Below are 26,068 nucleotides of genomic sequence, written 5' to 3'. Positions count from 1 at the left end.
TACTTCTTCCTTAGATTAAAAGTTCAACGTGGTTTTCTTTTTTTTTTTTTAAATCTGTCTACAGAGGCAAAAATACTCAGGTCTGGATATAGAATTTAAATTATCATACTTCTGCCTCTTGAACCATTTAAAGGAGATATTGTTCCAGTAATATATTGTAAACACTGCACAAGAGTAATTTGAATGTACATGTATATCATCCACACTCTAAAAAGACTGAATATCCAGGTCTTCTCGTAACATATATTGTAAAGAACATGAAAGTCTCTCCGTAAAAATAATTTTCTAGTTATATAAATAGAAAATAATGCAAGTTACTGTTATCAGATGACTGGCACTGATGCAAAGCGTGGTGTTTTAAGACTTTAAGCCATTCACATGTATTACAAGACCAGCATGTTGAATTAAGGGAGAGAATATTGCTAGCCAATGGGTATAAAACTCTATTTGCATGTCTTGATTATGAACTTGGTTCTCATTCAGCCTATATACAAAGCATCTGCCCTGCAGGATCCTGTCCATTTGGACGCCTCGGAAGCAGCTCTGTGACAATCGCAATTGTTGACTTATTGGCGCCTCTCATGCATTGTCTGTAATTTCTATTGAGAGTTTGCCTAACTAATTGAAGACCACTTTGCTGTGCATTTCAGTGTTTCCAGCTTAGTTTATGTTAGTTTGATTTTTCCCCCTCAATTTTATGCAGATTTTTGCACACAAACATCAAACCTGTGTATTACAGGAAGATGAAAGAAGATTTAAAAGTCTACACTGTTTAGCCTGCAATGTTCTTATTTTCCTTCATTTTGAAAGCAATTGTGAAAATCAAATAATTCAAAACTGAAGAAATTATAACAAAACAATTGAATTAAAATTGTACAAGCCTTCTGAATAAGTGAACTCTTCAAAAAAAAAAATTGAAAATCCACAAAGTGCTTTCACAAACTTAATTTAATTCTGCACAATTTGCACTTTGTGAATGAAAAAAATACTTTGATGCTAAAGCATGGTCATAGACCTATGAAGTGAAAGAGGGTTTCACTTCTCATTTAAGAATGGATTCATATGGAGAAATAAGAAAAAAGACCCAAATTTTTGATTTTTTTCTTTAATCTGTAAACTTACTGTCTTGGTGACCTTCCCCCGGACCTCTTGGACTCCAGACTGAGTTTTGATCCATGAATTGATTTGGAGGGACTGCCAGTGGAGATGATGGACTGGGAATCCAGACTGCTCTGTTCCAGGTTTCTGAGGTTCTGGTCTTCCTCTGTCAAGGGGGATCTAAGTTCTTCCGAGGTGAGTTTGTCGAAGCCTCCTTTCTGCCACATACCCACAGATCCATCAGGGGCATTGTATACCAGTTCAAAGGTCACAGTTGTCTGAAAAATGTGTGAAATGTTGTGAAGAGTTTTATATATAAGAAAAAGGGAAAAGCAATTTTGTCCATTTCCTCTATATTTTGTATCTAGACATCTTTTGCAATAATAAACAGTCATAACCAACTTTTATCCCTTAAGAAATATCCTTGAGTTTTGTTACCTCTTTTACTCACCAATATTTATTTTCATCTTCAAACTATTTCATTGTGTATTTATGTAGAATAATTCTTCACCTCCCCCCCCCCCCCCCCCCCCAAAAAAAATTGCTCATATGTGCTGCCTCGTTGGAAAATAATTCCAATCGCAATGAAATTTACACACTTTTCAGTCTACTTGGTACAATTATTCCAGCCGTAGACCTAACAGAGTTGTGGTTTTAGTGAAAGAAAACTTCCTCTTACTGAAGATTTCCACACAGGGGAATTAACTGTCAAATAAGCCTCTTACTATAATGACAGTCTCTACAATCATGTTACAAACTAGCTGCAGATCTGTAGTGTTATGGTTTTATATATTAGTCTTTGACAATAACGCTACAGATCCTGTGATGCAAAAAATGTGCAATTTATGGTGCAAATATTTTTTGCGCACTTTTGGGGAGAATTTCACCACTTTCTAGCATTGGTCAGTCAACTACCTTTTACTCCCTAATTCTAGACACATTCTGTAGCCAATATGTATATTTTATCCACCTCCCAACCATTTATAGTTGTCTCTACAGGCAATAAACTCGCTTGAAGTGAATTTTCAGCAATCTAACAAATAATTTTAATCAAGTGAGTTTACCACTTGTAGAGACGACTATAAAGGGTTGGGAGAAAGATAAAATATACAGATTAGTCAAATAATGTGCCTAGAATTAGGGAGTGAAAGGTAGTTAATTGACCGATGCTGGAAAGTGGAGAAATTCTCCCAAAAAGTGCGCAAAAAATATTGCGCCGTAAATTACACCTTTTTTGAATTATAGGATCTGTAGCATTATGGTCAAAGAGTTGAAACACAAATATATAAAACCATAACGCTACAGATCTGGGGCCCGGTTTACAAAAGGACTTACAACTTAAGACCAAGTTTAATTTTTATATAACTTTTTATTTAACATTATATCGAAAATTATTTTAAACTCTTTGAAAAGAATGTGGTAAGATATTTTTACACTGACAATTTCAAAGATAATTATTAATTTTGCAAAATTTTACAATAATCTGAAGTTTTTGGTCTTAGTCAGAAGTTCTTTTGTAAAACGGGCCCCTGCAGCTAGTTACAAACAGATTACCAGTATATTTAAGGACATATGCAACATTTATGTACACAAACTCCACAATGTACCTTTCAAACTGAAATTAACCAAAAATTATTCTTAATTTAAAAGCAAAGTACCATAAGTTGTTCTTGCCAATGGGTTAAACAGAATACATCGATTTTCAAGAGTTTTGAACCTGTATCAAATGATGAAAATCTTTGTATATTTTTTAAGAAAAATTAACAAAAATATGTGTTTAGATGGAATTCTCTTTAAATTTGATTCAGAGGAGCTGTACAGCATATCCAGGCATAACAAAATCTCAGAAAGATCCTTATATAACTGGAACTCTTAAATTATACAAGGAATAAGAAATTAAAGTTCAAATTATGTTGCTTACATCCTAATAGACAACATTGCATGTTTAAGGTTCTTGGTAACTTAGCAACTCGGAATAGTTGGTATAAATTAAGTTACAAACGTTTATCTTTGAAACAAAGAGTAATGGCTTATAATATCATCTGGGGAAAAATTATAGCCATTATTTTCTCCATCAGAAGACTGAGCTCATATAGATGAAGCAATGCGGAAGACCATCAACCTTTGTTGTAGACATAATTTATAAAAGTCTAAATGGTTAAACCTATCATCATTAGGAACTATGGTACTAAATCTTTAAGCTTTCAAGCTGTGTAAGCTGTGTACTACTGCCTGTTATGACTGACTAATCAATTCTTAGGACTTGATCTTGAGTGTTTACATACATTTAGTAGGATTAGCAAATGATGCCAAAGATTGAGAAAATTCATGTCAAACAACCTTAAAAACACAGAGGTACAACATTAAACAATACTTTGTTGAGAGAGAGAGAGAGAGTTCAACAGTTTTAAAATATATGGTTCAAGTTGCAAAACATGATAGCAATGAGATTTGTGGTCTACTAAATGAAATTTCCCTTTTAAAATGTGTGAATATTTTGATATCTTTCATTTTAATTAGCCAAAAGTGATTTAAAAATGCATCTCACTCTCAGTTTATAAACTCTGGGTCAACATGAGAATCACATATTCAAATAGCAAAATATAATTACAGTAAAACTCAATTATAACGAAGTCACTGGGACCTATGAAATTACTTTGCTATATCCATAATTTGTTATATCCAAATAAGGAATTCACTATATTGCTTGAGATCCAGGATAACTTTGCTATATTAGTGAATTTGCAATATCCGTGTTCATTCGAAACGAGTATTACTGTCTTAATACATGCATTGCGACATGTTCTGTCCAGTAAATAATTATTAAATAATTATCAAAAATAAGTTATTCATGTAGTATGTCATTATGGAATCGAAAATGCAGATGACAAAATTCTCCAGGAGCAAGATGCTGCCAATTTAAGAGCTCTCCTATGAATCAATAATAGAATTTCTACATTGGCAAGTCAGCATCTTATATCTGTAAAGGGCATTGACGTAAATGTTACAAAGTCCCATCTGGAAGTGAGGACTTTCTCATAACAGTACTTAAGCTAATGAAATTAATTGCTAATTATAACGCAAATAGAGTAGCTGGCAATCATTCAGTTCAAAGGATGGAGGCAATTCACAACAATGATGATAAAGGAAGAAAATTCTGCGCATTTATATCTTTATGGCAAACACAGTAATATTGAAACACCCAAACAAAAGTTTAATGACAGAAAATTAATTATCTTAGTTAATATGAAGTATATCAAAATCTATATATTTAGGCCATAATAAATAAATTCCTCTTTTATTTTATATTTTTTATTTTTTCAATTTTGCAGATTTTTTATTGACTTGCTCAATCGGTGTAATTTTATCTACAATGCCCGAATAAAAGTCATAGTAAAGGTTCAATTATCTCTTACTTCACATCATCACCAATCTTTTTCAACCAATGACCCTTGTTTAAAATCTATACGCATGTATTACACCAATTACCATCTTTTCAGCTGTCAAAATCGTGTCGACTTTCGCGGGATTTAAAACGAAAGTAGAATGTTAGATGAATACATCATCAAAAAGTTTAAAAAAATCGATATAAAATAATTAATATTTTTATTATGGCCTTATCTTTTTATTGATTTTATGTAGAAATGACGTATTTTCTCTCTCTTTAACTTCACAAAAAGTTTGATATAATAATATAGCAAAAACATGCTTAAAATGAAATGCCAGCAACAATTGATTTTCCTTCATTTTAGGTCTAATTCATTTATATAATAATTATGTTTACAATATTATTTTAAAGTCATGGGACATAAAAATCACTTTGCTGTAAACATTAATTCATTATAAGTATATTCTCTATAAGCATGTTTTACTGTAGATGGCAATTATCAGCACATCAAATATTTAGATTTATGCACGTAGTTTCAAGAATAAATTATGCTGCATATAGTCTGCAACAAGTTAAAACTAATATTTGTAATGAATATAATAGCACCAATGGAGGAAAAATGTTTTTGGGTTACCGGTAACTGCATGGTCTTAAGAATTCTTCTTGTATATTTTTTTTTGTACAGAGAAACATTTTCAAACACTTCCTTTTCTTTTGATCAAAGGAACACCACCTACACTGTATGACTAATGTTTTTTTTCCTGATCTTTGTCCTAAAGTAAATTTTCTTGTAGCTCTGAGAACTAAATCTGTCTGAATAAGATTAACTGCTCCACAACTTAAAACAATATCAATAATATGCATAAACTTGAAAGACTTCATCAATTCAATTGTCTCAATAAAAAGAAAAACACCAGACAACTAAAGAATGTAAATATGATGTGCAATCAAGTACACTTCTCAGGACCATATTCAGACTAACACAAGAAAAAAAAAACATTGTGAAAATACATTTGCTTCAGAATCTCCAGAACTAAGCTTGGTTTCATAAAATGTTCATTATTGTCAGTATGAATTAGTCATTAACCAAAAACTGTACAAGAACTAATATAAGACAAATTAGAAGCACTCCCAGAAAACTATATCCTTGAGATTTTAAATCAATTATCTCCAGTAGTCAATGGAGGAAAAGAGAAACAGAATGATTACATACAAAAAAAGTTATAAAATATTTATCAAGGTTTTTTAATAATTTCTCACATAGGAGTTGACAGATATGCAATAGTAGGGTCAATACCAATTCATAATTCTTGGCTATTTGATCTTAACAAGATAACTTTTTCTATTAATTCTGCAATATCTATGATTTTATAATATGGGATTGGCACATTTTTCAATAACCTTCTTGCAATTTTGACTGAACAAAATTCATCAAAAAAGTAAACAGCCATAAAAAAATTAGGGATATCAATTAAAGGCTAAAGGGGTCTGGGGGCCGCCTTGAATTATTTGAGAGATTTTGTAGGGTAAAAATTAGATTTACCAATCATTTTCTAGACGAAACTGTGATTTACAACTTTGACAATTTTAGGACCAACGATATCAATGACTAATCAATTATTTGACAATCAGTCAAATGGACCAACGATTGAATCGCGAAACGACATTCCAATAAGATTATAAATAAATCCACCAAAAGAGTGATAATGATATGGAATTCTCATTATGAAATTGAGAAACCATCTTTCCTCAAAGACAGTAAAAAATTTCTAAAAATGGTCATGTCCATCCACCCCGCTTTATATATATAATGCTTAAGAATCATTGATGCAAATTGCTGTGTTCTGGAGCTTATCCTATATTAACAATGTCATATATACAACATTTACAATTTACACTACATTTTCTTCTGTGCATCTTAACTTTTCAAAATTTTTCTGAATGGGAAAGAAGCATAATACATGTATATCCACCCACATTCTTTGAAATTAATTATTCACATCAGAAAAATGCTGTGCAAACTATGATGAAATGGCAGAGGTTTTATTGTTACAAATTGCAGTTCATCAAATCAGTTGAGTCAAGGAAAATGATCCAGCTTCACTGATTATCCAAACAAAAACTTCAGAACACTCAGTCATCAGTATTTGTTTTTTTCCCTCATGATAAATTCATCAACCCATGGTCATCTTATCTGATGCATTACTATTTATCCAAACAGCAAAACTATTGCTCCACAATTAGTGAATTTTAAGGAAAAAACTACCACAAATGGTTCTAATAAGGTTTCCACAAAATAAATGCATATCAAAAGTCTAACATCAGTCTTGTATAATAATATTACAGAAGGACTTTGACTTTCTATGTAAGTTAATTTTTTTATGTCTAAGAGCTGAGAAGCACATTTTTCAGGGTTTTTTAATTTTTTTTTTTTTTTTTTTTGCTCAACCTAAGCTGAATTGATTCAAATAATGTTCTCTCATAATCATAAAATGTCTTCAGTTAAGGCTTTTGTTTTTTATATGCCATAATTTGAACTAATGGAGTTAAACATGCATGAAATTAAAACAATGGCATCCTTTGATGATCTCTAAGAGGACTGAGAGGTCAACAATGATTGTGCAAAGAAGTCAACAATAAGTGGGCAAAAGGTCAACAATAAGTGGGAGTCAACAATGAGTGGGCAGAGAAGTCAAAGAGATTAACAATGGGTGGGCAAAGAGGTCTTCAGTGAGTAGGCAAAAAGGGCAATAATGAGTGGGAAAAGAGGTCTACAGTAATTGGGCAGAGAGGGCAACAGTGAGTTTGCAAAGATGTATTCAATAAGTGGGCAGAAGTCTACAATGAGTGGGAAACAGGTCAACAAACAGTGGGAAAGAGGCCAAAAATGCATGGACAAAGAGGTCTACAATGATGGGCAAAGATGTCAACAATGAGTGGGCAGAGAAGTCTACAATGAGTGTTCAGAGACAAAGAGGTTAACAATGAGTGGGCAGAGGTCTATAATGAGTGGGAAAAGAGGGCAATAATGAGTGGGCAAAGAGGTCTACAGTGACTGGGAAGACAGGGAAACAATGAGTGGCCAACGATGTCTGTAATAAGTGGACAGAGGTCTAGAATTAGTGGGAAAGAGTCCAAAAGTACATGGACAAAGAGGTCTACAATGAGTGGGCAGAGTCAAAGAGGTCAATAATAACTGGGCAAAGATGTGAGCAGAGAAGTCTACAATGAGTAGGCAGGGAGTCAAAGCGGTTCACAATGAGTGGGCAGAGAGTCAAAGAGGTCTGCAATTAATGGGCAAAGAGGTGACAACAATCAGTGGGAAAAGAGGTATACAATAACTGGGCAAAAAGGTCAACAATAAGTGGGCAAAGAGGTCTACAATAAATGGGCAAAGAGGTTTACAATAAATGGGCAAAGAGGTCCACAATGAGTGGGCAGATGTCAATAATGAGTGGGCAAAGAGGTCTACAATAAGTGGGCATAGGTTACAATGAGGAGGAAGAGGTCAACAGAGTTGGAAAGAGGCCAACAATACATGGGAAAAGAGGTCTACACTGAGTGAGCAAAGAGGTCAACAATGAGTGGGCAGAGTGAAAGAGGTCAAAAAGTGGGCAAAGATGTCAACAATGAGTGAGCAGAGAAGTCTTCAATGAGTGGGCAGAGAGTCAAAGAGGTTTAAAATGAGTGGGCAGTGTCAAAGAGGTTAACAATGAGTGGACAGAGAGTCAAAGAGGCCAACAATGAGTGGGCATAGAGGTCAACAATGAGTTCTTAAAGAGGTCTACAATTTGTGGGCAGAGGTCAACAATAAGTGAGCAAAAAGGTTAACAATAAGTGAGCAAAGAGGTCTACATGAGTGGGCAAAGAGGTCAACATTTTGGGCACAGGTCATAATTAGTATTCAAAATTGAAAAGAAATTCAAATTCATGATATTCTATTTTTCCAATGTAGCAAATTTATATTTTAATCTAAAAAAAATACTAAAAACAATGAAGAAAACTATTTTTTCCAGAGTTTCAGTATAGTTTCATGATCTCTTAACAATGTAACAGTGTAATATGTAAAAGTTACTTAGAAAGTAGCCTGTTCAATAATGGATTTAATTACTAGTAGATGTTGAGGCAAAATGGTAATGAAAAAATATATATTATTTAGGGATGTCAACGAGTACCCGGTTAACCGGGTACTCATTCAAATCCAAACAGTCCGAGTATCGAATACTAAAATCGGTACTCGGTTACTCGGATGTATATTTTTAAATATTTCTAAGCTTATTTATTAATGCATTAAAACATCGGTTTTAAAACGTAAAATGTTCATTGCACTTGTACATACAGTAATTAGGGTTTCCTATGCCTCTAAATGACCGTTATCGCCTGTGGCAGTGTTTATACAGTAATTATCGTGACCAAACACCTGATGTACCTACCCGGGCTTTTCTCACCTTCGACTGTCGTCTTCCCTTATATTTAGTTTGCTTTAATTATTTGTTTTCATTGAACATCGTTTAAGGTCCATTATATTTAAACAAATTTAATAATTTTGTCAATTCTCCAAGAAGCCGTAAATTCTCGGGAAAGAGACAGACGATATTGCACGTGCGATTGTTGATTTGGATGCATTTGATTACATGCCAATTAATGCAAATGCTTTAAAAATCTTATGTCCATCGTTGCTCTAAACTACAACATACCGTATCGTAATTCTATGAAATCTAGGATCAAAAAGTGTACGAAGATCGTATAAATCCGCTCTGTTATAGGATAACTTGATCAAGTTTGTACCGTACATATAGCTCAGACAACTTATCACTTGGACATCAAACGCACCAAAGAGTTACATTACAATTACGGAACAGATTATTTTTTAAACAAAAACACTGTGAACCATTTCTGATTTTATTTCTCGTATTTGTCTGATAAATAAATTGAACTTAAAAAAATGTTAGATTAAATTTCGTCGGTTACAAAGTGGTCATAATTGTTACAACGCATTTGCAGGTAACCTCCCATCGGTTTTATTTCTACAAGAGTTTACAATGTTTTACAGTTATCAATTAACTTGTTCATATTTATTTACACTTTTACCGAGTACCCGGGTACTCGATCGGAAAAACGTCCGAGTAACCGAGTATCAAAAATTGACCGATTTGACATCCCTAATATTATTATTATTTTATTTATTTATTATTTCTGTTGAAGGAAACTGTGATTCAATACTGAAGAACAAGGACTTGACATTTAAATCAACATGATAGAGCATTTTAATTGTCAATAAAATGAAGTCAAAATAAAGAATAACAGCAGAAAAAGGGATATTCATTATTATTATCGTGTGACAAGAATTATTGTGGGATGAAGAAATAAAAGGCAAACATTTGAAAAGGACATTTAAAATTGAATTATACTTAAGTGATAGAGTTTAAGTTTGCTGACAGATACATGTATTGATGCCATTTGGAAAACATTAAAGATTTTTTTATGAGAGACGTGGGCGATAAATCCTTAGTCCATTTTATCTACTTGGAAAGACAATTCTAGGAGACTCTGATTAAGGTGTGTGGAGGAAAAACAGAATATGCTTGAGAATCCTTATTATCTGTAGGGATTTTAGCTAATTGTTTTCCGTTTCGGTAGCAATTATAATCTACAGTGTCTGGATGGGACCTGCCAAATTAATATTGATCAGACCAGAAAGGATTACCCGTATCAGTCAAACAGTATTCATGTGTGAACTTAATGATATCACCGTAAGAATGGGTGACATCCACAAATTGTCCTCATCAGGTGACAATTACGATTTTTTCTGGTCATCATGTCAATTAATCGCTCCCGACTCTGAGTCGATATAACACCCTCTCTCTCTTCATTCACTGAACAAGATGTGTGCATCAAGTCATCAAAAACTTCCAGCATGTCAACTCCAATCAACAATTCCGCACTCCTATAAATCATTCAGTATTTTCTCATCCTTTATTTCATCTTTTTTCTAATTCACGTGGGTCCATCTCCAATATATTCAGAAGTTTCTCTGATGCTGAGAGAAAGCAAATGTGTTTTTTTTTCTACATATGAGTGTTTCCCATTTTACAGTAATAATCTGCTTGATTGGCTTCACAAATATACCGGTACACAGTAGTGACATAACTGAATGGACTGTCACGACACATTCCATCTTTATATTGGCAAAATTACCCACGTCATCCATAAGGGTGCTCACTATGTGAATCTGTTTGAAATTTAGAACTACAGTTAATTCTGGAAATGAATCCCAATAGATGCTTTTCATCATTAAAGGACTATCACTATACAGAGGCTGGAAATGAATCCCAATAGATGCTTTTCATCATTAAAGGACTATCACTATACAGAGGCTAAGTGCTAAGAACACCCATAAATACATGTATGTCATTGTATGATAGCGTCTAATGTCCTGTGGTGCATAAGGCATCTGTGTATTTGCTCATCCTAAGCTCTGTTTAACTGTAGCCTGCACTGTACACAATATTCATTAACTGAATCATGCATTGAGGCGAATAGAATAGATATAGTTTTCATATGACATAACTTATTCAACTGACAAAATATTGTATAAAATTGACAAAACTCAAAATATTCAAGGAAATGTACTGGATATAATAACCAGAAGTCTCTGTCGAGACTGAAGCTCTACTGGTTTGTACTTATAACAAAGGATGAGTAAAAAGGAGCCATTGCCATCAGACCAAAACTTTAGAAGGAGTAGCATTTTAAAGGAATTTCACAGACATTTCTATTTTTAGTAACAATGGCAACACCATTCATCGAAATCAAAAAACTGATGCACTAATTTATGTATCTTTGTGTAGTCTACTTGCGTGCCAAGGTATATTGAAATCAGACCAAAAATGAAGAAGGAGTAGTGTTTTAAAGGAATTTCACAGAAAATTCTATTTTTAGTAACCACGGCAACATCGTTCATCAAAATCAAAAACCGATGCACTATTTCATGTATCTCAGTGTAGTCTACTTGAGTGCCAAGTAATATAGAAATCAGACCAAAAATGAAGAAGGAGTAGCGTTTTAAAGGAATTTCACAGAAAATTCTATTTTTAGTAACCATGGTAACACCGTTCATCAAAATCAAAAACTGATGCACTATCCTATGTATCTTAGTGTAGTCTATTTGTGTGCCAAGTTATATTGAAATCAGACCAAAACTGTAGAAAGAGTAGCGTTTTTAAGAAATTTCACAGAAAATTCTATTTTTAGTAACCATGGCAACACCGTTCAACGAAATCAAAAACCGATGCACTATTCTATGTATCTTAGTGTAGTCTACTTGTGTGCCAAGTTATATTGAAATCAGACCAAAACTGTAGAAGGAGTAGCGTTTTTAAGGAATTTCACAGAAAATTCTATTTTTAGTAACCATGGCAACAAAGTTCATCGAAATCAAAAACCGATGCACTATTCTATGTATCTTAGTGTAGTCTACTTGTGTGCTAAGTTATATTGAAATCAGACCAAAACTGTAGGAGGAGTAGCGTTTTGAAAAATTGTTTACAGACAGACGGACAGACAGACAGACATTGCAGACAGACAGACAGACGGACGGTCAGTAGACTATCGCATAAGCTCTTCTGGTCTCTGACCAGTAGAGCTAAAAATGCATTGTTATTGTGTCAGGATAAATTCTGACACATCTGACAGAACATTTTTTTTTTAGCAAACATTTTTAGGATAAAAAATGCTGTCATCATTAGCTGGTAATTAGAGTCCAGAGAACGTACCACTTAAGATTTAATTCAACGAGCTTCCAACACTTCTATCTAATTAGCAGATTCCCCCTCAAGAGTGTCATAGACTCTGGCCAAACAAAATTAGAAATTATCCATCTACACACTTCTGAGAAGGCTTCGGTGCTCTGATACTATTCATAACTCACCTTCATGACCACATTATGGCTGTCCAACAAAGAGTCACAGATTTTGACATTTCCCACCTCCACCAGTTCCTGTAGGAACATCCGGAACATTCCAACCAACCTAGAATCAAACAGAGGCAGGGTTGATAAACAAGGAAATCCTTCTAAAAGTAATAGAGACAATTTTGTGCCTCACTGGGGATTGAACCCCAGGCGGCTCTGACTTGCCAGTCCAGTGCTCTACCAATTGAGCTAAAGGGTTAACCCACTAGCCCAAGCAAGTAGGATGCCTTATATCTTACACTACTACATAAATATTCCTCTTTAGATGGCAATATAACACCAACTCTAGATTTTGATTAATCACAGTACAAGTTAATTTCATATTCAAAACAAATTCAAAGAAAAACAAATTGCTAACGAAAGAATGGTCAGTAGACCTTTCAAAGCCATTGATGAAAAAAATTGAACAACAAATTCCATCTCTAAGTTTCGCTGAAAACTTGGAAACTGAAAAAAAGTAATACAGTTAAACCTCTTTATCTGGGCCTCCCTGTGCATATACCCATCGACCTTAAAGCAAATGCCTCAAAATTTATATTATCTTTAAATCGTACAAAACCTACATGAAAATTGGTCTACAAGCTTTCTCTTCCTCTAACCATTTTTTTTCCAAATAATGAAATCTGTTTTACTTTGGACCAAAAAAATCTGTCTTTTTGGTTTACTGGAATCTAAATATGTACGAGATTAGCTATATCAATACTCTGAATTACTAGACTTTACTTTTAAGTTAGAGAAACAACCAAAATAAAAGATATGTCTTCATTCCTTTTTTTTTTTTCTTTGTTAAAAAAAATGGATTTGCTAAACAAACATCATATCCATTGCATAACAGTGGTCATGTAAAATAACCTTGGCCTTCATAAAATGATTCCAAAATAAATAGGCATCTTTTACAAGACACTCTCCACCTAAGTATATAAAAAATATCTGTAGGTTGAAAAATTAACAATGATTTTGACCTTTCACCAAATAACTCCAAAAAATGTATAGGTGTATTTTTAGCTATTTTACCATCCTAATCAACTAATGTAGTAGAATTCAAGTTGACCTATATGTTGTAAAGTACTAAAATTGTTAAGTTACGAAAGTGTTAATTACTATATGGTCAGATGGACACAGTGATAACTGTATTCATCCACATTCTTGATCAATAATGAAACTATTGCTTTCTATTATCAAAGGCAATGATTATCAATTCACATGTTTACATAAATGTAACATTTTTTCAGATTTTTGCCAAACATCAGACACACCTACAAATTTATTCAGATGCTGATAAAATGTGTATCAATTCAGCAACATGAAATAAACACATCAAGACCTCAATGGGAAGCAATCAATCTACATAAATAAAACCTCTGGAGACCCCTCACATATAGATCCAACTTCTAAACATAGACTGCAGTTTATCATGCTGGGAGGCATATAAAAAAGGTTGTCCATTGATTCAGTCAATGGATTTAGTATCATCTTTAATTGAATTTATACCTACCTGTTGGACAGGTATCTGTTGTAGTTGAAAAGCTGGATTTCAATGACCTCATCTTTTTCAATGGGCCTAGCCACAGGCCACTGGAAAGTCTGCATAAAAAATAAACAATCAGCAGTGAACTTTACCTGTTTCAAAGCAAGTCCTAGAGTGCAATGGAGGGCAGTATGTACTCAGGTCTCCAGTGTACTCTAGAACTTGTTAAGAAAGTAACAAAAACTGTATACTAAATCAACTGACCAATATGCTTGTATTAAAACTGGAATAACTTCCATGTAGTGTGCTTATATAGAATAGATGTTTTTGCCTTGAATGAAAAAGAAGATAACAAACACTGGTCAATCTCATAAAAGCTACAAACAATACAATTCTGTGTATAGGACATGATCATTGATCCCCTGAAATTCTAGAGATGGGATCAGGTGCCTAGAAGGAGTAAGCAACCTCTGTTGACCAGTCACACCTGTGAGCCCTATGTATTGATGTAGACAGAACATTCAATAATCAAGTACAAAAGCCAAGCAATCAATTGTTATGAAACAAAATATGATATGAGTCAGTGATATTCACTTATGTGTCAGTAGCCTGCCTTAGTTCAAAAATTGATCATACTCAGAGAATGCTTTAGAGTAGCCTAGTGAATAAGTTGGGAGACATAAACATCATATCACCAACAAGCGATAGACATTACTACATAAATAAGGGAAGCTGATGATTGAAAAGCTGGAGTTATCTTGTTTGTCATACAGCTTAACTGTTAATTGGCCTTTTTCATCTATAGTCAGTAAAACATCCAAATATGTAACAGTTGTGGCAGACTCTATGGTATCTTTTATTCCACAATTTCCTTAATAACACTATCTTCAGCAGCACTCTCCTTTCCCAATTGCATTTCCAATCTTCCAATAGTAATCTCCTCCTCCCAATAGCACTCTTCTTCTTTAAGTAGAATTCTCCTCCTCCAGCTCTGACAGTGCTCTATGCCCCTCCCCATCACTCTGACACAAGGAAGCATTCTAACTGCCCCCTAAAGCACTGTCTATCTCCCAATAACACCCCCTCTTGCAATGGCATCTTTTATTCATTGAGGTTTCTCTGTTTGCTTTTTTTGGAATATGAGCATAATCAAATCTCTAGACTTTAACACTTTTAGCATTACAGTGAAACCTGCACATCGTGTTTAGGGCATACTAATGTTATGCCCATTTGCTATAAAATTTGTCACCCAGAATAGTGCCCATTTTTTCAAGGTGATTTTTACCTTGTACAAATAAAAGAAAATCAGCCTCAGCTAGTCCATCAGTTTATTTAAATTCCAATCAGAACCAAGACTGGATGAGAACAATTCCAATTTGATAAAGGCTCTATAATTGTGCAGAGCTTGCAGATACTATCCATAAAATTTTCTAGTGAATGCAATCTTAAGCCTTAATTTGATTGAAAGGAAAAGTACAGAAACTGACATACAATCAACCTAATTCTCATTATTTTGAACTTGATAGACCAAGGAAAAACTTCAATATATCTGAAGATTCTAGATTCCAAGATGAAATTACCTAAACAGAAAGTGATTGGGACTTGTAACTTTCTTTGACATAAATCCATGATTCAGATATAGATATGTCAAAATATTCAGATTCAACTGTACTTTGAATGGTGGCTTACCTGATCAAAGAAAGCACTTCCTTCTGCATCCTCTACAACTTCTGTGTAATGAAAGACACCTGAAATTTTAAAATAAAGATAGATAAACAGATGTGATAGATAAAAATAATTGTGGAAAAAAGCCCCAAATTTTATGGTCTTCCAGAATTTATACATTATTTTCACAACTGCCAGTTAACTCAGGTTTTACTGTAGGAGCCTAGATTAATTTCAAACTTTTATTGAATGAAATTTCAAAATTAACTTACTTAAGTACTGTATAAGCAAAGCTGAAATTGTGATTATTAGATTTTTTTAGTTTTGCTTCAAGGAAAATGATGCGTCGAGTTTACTGTTTTTGCATGGTGTTCATGCACTGGGCAAATATTTTCTTTTCCCTTAGGGTACAACTCCATAGCAAGACTTGCAATAGGAAAATTGTAGCCAGTCTAACTAATTTATCAAATTAATTGCAAATAAATTTTTTCTCTTTCTCACTGACAGTGAATATACATGAATTGCAATGGCATGAAATACATTTTATAGCATTCCTCAGCTCAGAATATGTTAAAATATTCATTAAGATATTTGATTTTATGCAACTGTATGTCTGAAGTATACTTCAAGACTGTATAAAATATTGATACATTGAAAGCTTCCATTCTCACTTTCTGAATAATTAAAGGGTAAAGGTACTATAAATTAAGACCTAAATGCTCTTACACAATCATTGAAGGTATGATTTGGAATTAGACATTGCCATGTTACATCAGACCAGTAATTAAGTGGTACACAGGCTATATGAAGGCATATCAAACCAGTCTGAAGTGTATAATCGCTACATCTAATAGCTGGCAATGTAGATCAATTTCTTGTGAAACTCCTTCCATTATTCTCTCAGTAGGTGTGGGCATTACATCTTGATGGCCCACTGGAATTGCAAAATGTGGCAATTGCACTGTTTGTCTGTTGTCCCCACTGGGACTGGGCACTATATAGCTTGCAAAGTGGGGATACACACGGAAATGGTTCTTGATCCCATTGATTTCTTCTGTAATCCACCCTCAATACCAACCAAATTTTGATGCAATTTAGAGTTGGAATAATCCCAAATTTCTGCATAAGACTTATGCTTCTACAAACAAGGATCAATAGTTCACTCCATTAAGTGGAATTTATCTGAGATGTTGGATATGCTGCTCTATTTGTCCCTGAAGTATATGTATACAGTATAAAATGACATACACTCTCTAATGTATCAAATTCACATTCAGTTGTTTGTTTAGTACTCAAGTTCAATGGATACATTTCCATATTTGTGTTAGAAGAATTTGCTATATTAATTCATATCGGGAAATGGTGAAAATTCACTTTCTCAAAAATATGAGCACATCAACTAAACTTTGTAAACAAAAGTTGTCATGTGGGCCGGGGGACAATAGGGCAAATTTAAGAGAGATGTAGGGAACGCAAGTTGCATCAAAATAGCCTTCTGCCAAACGATCTCGATTTTATACACAAACTTGATTAAAATACTTGTGAATAAATAAAATTGTATTTATCAGTAAAAATTCCATCATTTCCCAGTCACCAAGTTTCTTATAATAACCCCCCCCCCTCCAAAATAAAGTTCATTCTATGGCCATTATATGATGAAAGAAAAAGTGAGCAAGCTCACATACCACACACTCCCCCAAAAGTTGAAGTGCTGAGATTCCCAGAAAAAAATAAAGAAATCGGAATTTCCTGGTAAGTGCACATCTACACAATGTGTCCTTAATATCTGCTAAGTTTGACAAAATTGTGTGCAGCGGTTTATGAGGAGTTGTGCTGACAAACAGTTCATCTCTATATTCAAGATGAAGCTAAAAATCTAAGTTGAAAAGTGTGGAAATTCCAGAAAATATGAAGGAATCGGAATTTCCTGGTAATATGCACATTTACACAATGTGTCGTAAATGTCTGCAAAGTTTGACAAAATTCTGTGCAGCAGTTTATGAGGAGTTGCACTGACAAACTATTCATCTCTATATTCAAGATATGACCAAAAATCTAAGTGTAAAAGTGTGGAAATTCCTGGAAAAAATAAAGGAATCGGAATTTCCTGGTAATATGCACATCTACACATTCTGTCCTAAATATCTGCAAAGTTTGACAAAGTTGTGTGCAGCGGTTTATGAGGAGTTGCGCTGACAAACTGTTCATCTCTATATTCAAGATATAGCCAAAAATCTAAGTGTTAAAGTGTGGAAATTCCCGAAAATATGAAGGAATCGGAATTTCCTAGTAATATCCACATATACACATTGTATCCTAAATGTTTGCAAAATTTGACCAAATTCTGTGCAGTGGTTTATGAGGAGTTGCGCTGACGAACTGTTCATCTCTATATTCAGGATATGGCCAAAAATCTAAGTTGGAAAGTGCAGAAATTCCTGGAAAAAAGTAAAGGAATCAGAATTTTCTGGTAATATGCACATCTACACTTTGTGTCCTAATTATCTGCAAAATTTGACCAAATTCCGTGCAGGGTTTATGAGGAGTTGCGCTGACAAAAAAAACAGGACTGACGGACTGAATGACTGACTGACGGATGGGTAAAAAATATTATACCTCATGCAACTTGTTGTGTAGGGTATAATCACGCAACTTGTTGCATAGGGTATAATAAAAAGAATATGACTGTATAATACACAGTCAAACTTTTCATAGCGGTCACCTCTATCCAGCGGTCACTTGTCCTATTTGGTCATTTTATTTCCTCCCAATGAAATTTTCTATATAAGTAACTCTATTAAGTGGTAACAATACATGTAATAATCAAAGTGTAGAGGAAGTTAAAAACTTTTTATTTAATTAACATGTTTTATTTATTCAAATTTTAATTTGTTTACAATGGGATCCTAACATCAAAACAAATCCAAAAACCTTCTCTTAACCTTAACCTCTTCATGAAGTAATCTGTTGCTTGCCATTATCACAACTAACAGAGTCATAACACTCATTTAATACTTAATACCAGGTAGTCTTTTTCATCTTCTCTTTGACATATCATGCATATAGTAGCCACCAGAATCGCTCAAATTACCGGGTAAATGCTGCAATGTAGTTAACTTGTATAACAGGAATACATTAAAATTGCATGTACTCAACAAAAATAATGCAACTTTCTAGGCATAAAAACAACTTGACAAGCATAAAATATAATACATTTATGGTGAATTAAACAGAGTATTTTGTTTGTTTAATGTACGGGAAGAATTACGCCAAAAGGGGAAGGGTGAACAGGCATGGTATTGCTATATGAAATTAAGGATTGTATGTTGCTTCTTTGATATGTGATAATAGTTTTTCTTTAGGTACTGAGTAAGAAGTTTGTCCTTCCAAGAAAAGTTTGTAGCCATTCTTTCCAGACAGTATAAATCATTTGGTCCAGTGTTGTTGCAAATATACTGCCCATAAAAAAGATCCCTCACTGCTCATCAGCAATTATTGGTCTAAATCTGCAGCCTTATATTACAGGATCATTTTATACAAAAATGGCACTCGGATATTAATAGTTCATCTTAAGGTATTGTGTGTAAACTTCTAAAAAAAATTTTGTATGTGAAAATTATTTACGGTAAGTATTTTGCCATTAAAATTTAGAATAATATTTGTCAAATTCTGTACTACAAATCAACCTTCTACCATCTGAGATGGGAAGATAGGCATTTATACCATTAAATAAAAGATTATGTACATTATAATTGTAATGCTAAACATGTTGCCAACGAATTCCATTTTATACTTGAATGTACAGTATAGTCAAACATTAGGAAAAAGTATATTAATGAATACTTCTTAACTAGACCAAATATTTTCTTATATTTTTTCACCTGATGACAAAACAAGATCCTAAGACGTTAAAGAACACTGTATGTCTATATTGAAAATATAATATGATTTAATCTGTCCTCCATGATTTTCCCCCCTCATTTATTTCATTATTACAAGTATTATATGTATTTTTCTTCCTCTCCCATTTCATTTTCTGATTATGTATATCATATACTTATACCTCTGACCTGAATTTATATGCTGTATAAACATTTTTCATTGTCCTCATGTACCATATATTTAAAATGGTTTTGAGAGAATAAATGAACTTGAACTTGAATTGACGATGGGTGCATGGAGTTCCATGTACCATGTCATGTTCCACATGAAATACTCTCAAAAAAAAGAATAAGCAATTAAAGAGAACAAGTTTAACCAACCTCTTCTAATAAAAAAAAAAAAAGAAATTATTTTAATTGGAAAAAAGCTTTTATCCTCAAGTCCACATATACCCTTGACAACACAGACCTTCCAGACAAATATCCCGATGAGCAAGAAGCTTATACGACTTAAATCTTGTAAAAACTACTTATCTTTTATTGATTAATCTATAAATTACTTCAATAAATAATTATATAATTTCACTAATTAATTCTTTTGAAAATTTGATTTTGAATAAATACTTCCCCTGTAATCAATATTTTCTGGTAATTAGCTATAAAATACATACAAGGACAAAGCTTGCAGCTTTGTAATTACAAAAAAAACTCATAAATTTTAGGGAATTAACAAATGAGTTTTCTGTCAGAGAGTTCTTCCTCATTATTTTTCGAAAACTAGAATCAATAAACGTAATCATAACCTGGATCAATGATAAACATATTGCAATTTTCAATAAATATGAAGCGGCATATGACAATGGCCTAGATTGATTTTCCTCTGGTTTTGTGATGCTTCCAAATACAAATACACTAGCCTTGTTTCAATAACCAGGAATATTTGTCACCTTCTTCCTCCATTAGCGTATTATTAAACATTTTTTTTATATCATTGTAAACCCTGGATGAATGAAACCTGTGTTCTGTGTTTCTAGGATCTGAAGCAAACCGTGTTTATGGCCACTCATGGCTTATAACACAAACAATGATCAACAATTTAGCTGTTATACAGATTTTACAGGCTCTCAGTGTTATCAAAAATGGGCATGATTATACTTTGATCTGACAATCAACAGCATTAATATGTTTAATTTTTATGAGATTCATGTTACATTTAGAGGAAGCTTGTAAATTCATTATTCCTTATTTCCTAATAATTTTTTAGCAATTAAATTGATGAACATGATGAAAGAACAGAATTATTTTTAATTTCAAAATAAACTAAAAGTATAGTAATTAAAATTAGACCGTTTGAAACTGCTTGCAACTGAGACATGAAAACCAGTGTATTAATTCGAAAGTTTGAATTCCTCATCAGTTGTTCTAAATCTCTTTCTTGTTTTAAGGAATCTTTTCAATTTGATTGGGTTTTTTTTCCTATTTACTTTTAAAATTAAAAATATACGAAGAGACTTGATCTTATAAACACTAAATTTGCTACTGCAGAGTCAGACTTAATGCAGATATCGATATCAGCATAACGAAGGGATAGGTCTTTGGAAATGGATGTAGGTGAGACAAAAAATGAGTCAAATCAATTGAACTTCAGTATCTCTGATGTTATAATCTTGAATATCTTTGATATGTTGAAGTGAGTTGGAAGTCCCAAACTATATTTTTTATTTATTTTAACCCCAATATCTCAGTCCTCTCAAGTTTGAGATAGCAAATAATTTTAACTGTATATCACTCAACATTTTATTGAAATCACTTCATTTTCATACAAAAAATAAAAATCTAAAGCACATCATTCATTACAAAAACTTTCTCAACTTTTTTTCCTCCTAAAAAAGTCAAACAAGTCAACATGGATTGCTAGTAATAAATGTGAACTTTCAGAATGGGAAACAAATGTTAGAAAATTCTTAATGGAATTTCATACAGTATTCCATAATCCATATAGCTGTCAGTTCATTGAAACCCAAGTGTCAAGACACTCCAAATTTCATGTAGCATTTGAGACAATTAATACAAATAGAATCAATTTGTAAACTTAAACTTGACCGAGTCTAAATATACTCCAGAGAACTGACAAGTCCAAATAAAGAAAATTAAGCAAGAAATAAAAGGTTTTCACAATACATGGCTCCAATTGCCACTCCAGTCAAATTCGGGATTGACATTTACATGTAGAAATGCTATTTAGATCGATTCAACTAATATTCTATAAATATGGAGAGATCAAAATATGCTGAATATGAAGTATCAACCCCTGGTTGCTCGTTAGCCATATTTCTGCCAATTTGAGGGTACAATGTCCTTTGAATGCTCAGCACTTAATATTCTTAACCAATACAAATAAGTTCTACCAACTGGCATCTTCCAGTGACATTTTTGAAGACATTCATCTGCTCTCCTCAAGAAGAGAAGACAGTGATAGCTGTCTCAATAGATTGAAACCTGAATTGCATGCATGACAAAGATAATGGTCAACAGAGTCAGAATTGATCACAGATCCAATAAAACAATGGTATACAGTGAAAAATATCCATAACAAAAAAGGACCAAGTCAATCTGCAGTGTAAGATTATGACAACTATACATATGCATGCAGATCATTTTCTTGCATCCCCTTCCATTTCTTTCCATTTTTTGGAAGGGGAGGGGGGTATATTTGAAATTATTCACAATATTCAACTTTTTGTGAAAAATTACCTGAACTTTGCAAGTTTTTAAATTCTATAAACCTTGAAAGCTAGAATAGAAGAATTGTCATTTTAACTTCCAATTTTTAAAGAATTTGACTTTTAATCTAAATTCTTTCCATTTTGCTTGCAAGATGATTAATATTTAATGATCCAATTGAAAATACTGTCAATAATCCACAACACTTTTTGTACCTTGGAGTATCTTTCAATGAACGAAAAAAGCTTTGAGAGAAAAATATTTCACTCAGCTAGAATAGAACAAGAAAAAAAAAATGTAAATTAAAATCAAAAACTGATCAATATCTGTAAAATGTTGAGAATGCATCATATTAATCTGAGGTAAAAATTCTAAATCTGCTATCTGTTTCTGACTTTATATAAAAAAAATTCCTGATCTTGGTATTCCACATTTAGATCAATATTTAGTAAGATGCATCATTTCAATCTGAGTTTAAACATTCTGGATTCACTTAATTTTCTATCTTTCTCTTTCTTGGAAGGAAATTTCTCATTTTTGGTGTTTCATATTTTGTAAATCTATTTTCAGGTTAATCTGTACATCCAATAACTGCTATTTTACTCTCTTCCTTTAAAGTAAGGATATTATGAAACCTTTCTGGGTCTCAAAAGCTCTCCTTTGATTTGTAAGGACTCAATATCTTTGAGGACATTAAAAAATGGGTTTGGAAATACTTGACTTAAAATTATTATGCTGCTGCAAGCCTGCAATGAATACTGGTAATTATGTAACCTGAACAATTTACACATTATTTTTCTACATATTTCAAGGGTTACTGGGTATATGTTAATAATTCTGTATGTCATAAATATTCCAGCTTTTCTTCATCCAATGATGGTATGATATTAAAGTATAAATATTAAAAATGCCCCCCTTCCCTCACTGCATTTTTTTTTTTACAAAAGTGAATAAGTAAACCATTATTGACAAATGCAAACTTTCTCCTTCCTCAATGATGCCGATGTTCTGCTGTCACAAGATGTCTCCAGGGTAACCCTTGCTTACTATTTATCAGGAAAGATTCTCATTTCTAGCTCTAAAACCATCCACACAGAACATAAAACAATTCCATCACACAGTAAGAAATTCACCAAGGGAAGTATAAAAACAGAATTTGACTTAATAGTACAAGGACCAAATACTGAATATTACAAAACTGTGTCAGAATTACTAATAAGGATAACTCTGAGCAGAGATGAGCAAAGTACCTTGAAAATCATATTTTTATTTCAAAAAATGAAGGGCTGTTTGTTTGGTTTTTTTCATAGAGGAAGATTAATATCTAAAAGAAAAAAAAATTGTGGGAGCAAGAATTTGAAACTTTGAAGATGAGCAAAAAAAAACCTGTGATGCCAAACAATTCAAGCTGAAAAATATATGTTTCTGGCCTTTCACAACAAATTGAAAAAAATCTCTTCACAGTTCAATACAATTATGAAATTTTCCATGGCACTTCAAAATAAAGCTGACCATTGACAGAATGAGGCAATGCATTATGTCAAAATAAGGTTACAAAAAATGCCATTCATTAAAGTTTTATATCACTAATTACAAATATTGGTTTTGAAGGCTCCTTTAACACATTGGTAACTTTTCTAGACAATTAAAGGTACATGGTAACTCAATTACCAAACTATTTCCTGCAACTCAATGGGCCACCATTTTCTAGAGTAAATGAATTAGGAACACAATCTAATATGGACAATTTTCACTTTGCAAATGTTACACAAAAAATGTATACACTTAATTTTAAAAAAAAAAACTCTGTAGAGTACATTTTATTTCTTAAAATTTATAAATTTTTATTTTTGCTGACCTTAAAATTGGGTTTTAATATGCCCCCTAAGGTAAAGACATTGTACAATAACATTATCAAAATAGGGTGTTTGGGGTAGTGTTCTCTCAGCCATGAATTATTCTCAAATTATGAAAGGGACAGGTATTATCCTATTTAAAACCTTCTACATGGTCGATCAGGGTAAATACTTACCTCTAAAAGACACCTTGGCCAATCGGTCAGACTTTCCCTTTAAGTTCTCAGCATATTTCAGATGCAGAATTAATGCCATGATCCAAAGGAAACACTGACAATTAAAACGAGGATTAATTATTACAAAGGTCAAACTTCACTAAACATCAGAATAAGTATCAACTGTCCCGATTCCTCCAAAATTCCTCTCTAATGCTACGACCGATTTTGCAATTCACAAAAAAACAGATATATGGTAAAGGCTCGAAAGTCCAATGCGAATCTTCATGCAATACTTACATGGGTACTATTAATAAAACAAACACTGGGTATTAAGAAAGACCCCAAAATAATGTTCTGTTCACAGATGAAGGAACCTTTGACAGTAAACTGGATTCAGAATCACACTTATACATATTTTTCCGATCATTTTTTCCATGAACCCCAAGTCACATACCGAGTTCATTTTTTACCTCTACATTTACATGATTGTATTTACAAATCTTTGTAGAGTCCACAATGGATGACAACTTGCTCAGAAGGGTATTTAAATAGTATCTATTCACCGTTTCACTGTGACGATACCGTGTAGCTTCTGCATTGCTACTGTTAAATATTTAAACACTCTATACCGATAGCGAGCTTGACTATTGGTTTTAACTATATACAGTCGGCATCCACACTGATCACATTTCATATAGACTCAGTCTCTCTTATAATCTATGAGCTATACTTACATATGAAGACCATAGCCAGAGGGGTGTTCTTATGGACTCTCACCTAATTAACAAAATCTCAAGAGAATAAAACTTGTTTAGTTTGTATAAAAAGAGCATTTAAAAAAAACAAAACAAAATTCAATTGGAATATATTGCTTAAGAAAAGAGTGTTCTACTATGATAGTAATAAGATTTTTTAGATATGTCAATTTAAAAAGATCCAATGCCTATTCAAATACGATCTTATTCAATCCGTTACAAATACCAAATTCAATATGAAAGATGAGTTTATTTTGATGGTTTGATGCTCCGTTAATCACTAATAGAAAAAAAAACAAATACTGAGAAAAAGCTTATTAACTATTGAGAGCAATGCTAGAAGCATGTTTCATGACAGAATATGGTATTGATCAGAAAAAAACGGCAACCTTCGGTAAAAGAATCTATGTCCTTGATCTCATCTTAAATTATTTTTCCACAACTTTTGATGACTGGCAGATACAGTTTATCTCAGTACAGGGTGTCTTTCACCTGTAATTATCTCCGTAGTTACAACCAATTCGAGAAAACCGATTCTGATCTATTCATTTGTCGCAATTGGATTATCCTACTTATCAATTCTGTAGCTGATCAATACTTAAAACAGAGTGAAATGACGATACGTACAGGAACATTAAACAGACGTCTTGTCCTGCGACTGGAAAAAAAAAACGTCCAGGAATTTATCACTTCTCTGGGGATTCCATCAAGTCCTGGGACAACTCATCTCGTGGCATTTCCTTACACGGTTCAAAATATCCAATAAGGATTTAGACAAGGAAATTTCTCCCTCCTGGAATTCAACAACAATAATTATTTCTTGAATTCAACTTTTATATCTGCACTAGACGAGGCCAAGTATTAAAAGAAATTTCTTGTAATAATCATTATTAATCATGCCTGGCTTTGATTAAAATGTTTTATTGATATTTTTTTCTGTCAGTTTTTTATTTCATTGCTATCACATATGAATCAAAACAATCTATAACATTTACTAAATGAATCTCACAAAGGTCTTATTGGGAGAGGTATAGAACATAATCTCAAAATGTAAAAATTAATTTTTTGAAAGCAAATTGAGCTCTATGATAGTTCTGGGGCTT

The 26,068-nt window shown here is 32.9% G+C and overlaps 1 protein-coding gene across 8 annotated transcripts in view; it reads right to left on the bottom strand.

Moving 5' to 3' along the window:
- Positions 1-24,375, bottom strand: part of LOC134283821 (otoferlin-like) — a 96,374-nt gene extending 71,999 nt beyond the window's left edge. For all 8 annotated transcript variants that reach the window (XM_062766305.1, XM_062766304.1, XM_062766311.1 and 5 more), the window contains exons 1-5: positions 24,229-24,375; positions 15,616-15,674; positions 13,954-14,042; positions 12,417-12,516; positions 1,123-1,376 (exon numbers count right to left, since the gene is read on the bottom strand). In XM_062766305.1, coding sequence (XP_062622289.1) covers positions 1,123-1,376; positions 12,417-12,516; positions 13,954-14,042; positions 15,616-15,674; positions 24,229-24,307 — 581 coding nt within the window. In that variant the 5' untranslated portion in view covers positions 24,308-24,375. The remainder of the gene's footprint in view (positions 1-1,122; positions 1,377-12,416; positions 12,517-13,953; positions 14,043-15,615; positions 15,675-24,228) is intronic.
- Positions 24,376-26,068: the final 1,693 nt, after the last annotated feature.

This window comes from Saccostrea cucullata, unplaced genomic scaffold (assembly GCF_032062105.1).
Source record: "Saccostrea cucullata isolate Sc308-1 unplaced genomic scaffold, CSIRO_AGI_Scuc_v1 ctg86, whole genome shotgun sequence".
Taxonomy (NCBI): domain Eukaryota; kingdom Metazoa; phylum Mollusca; class Bivalvia; order Ostreida; family Ostreidae; genus Saccostrea; species Saccostrea cuccullata.
The sequence above is the reverse complement of the archived record's forward strand: the minus strand, read 5'-3'. Positions and strand labels throughout refer to the sequence as shown.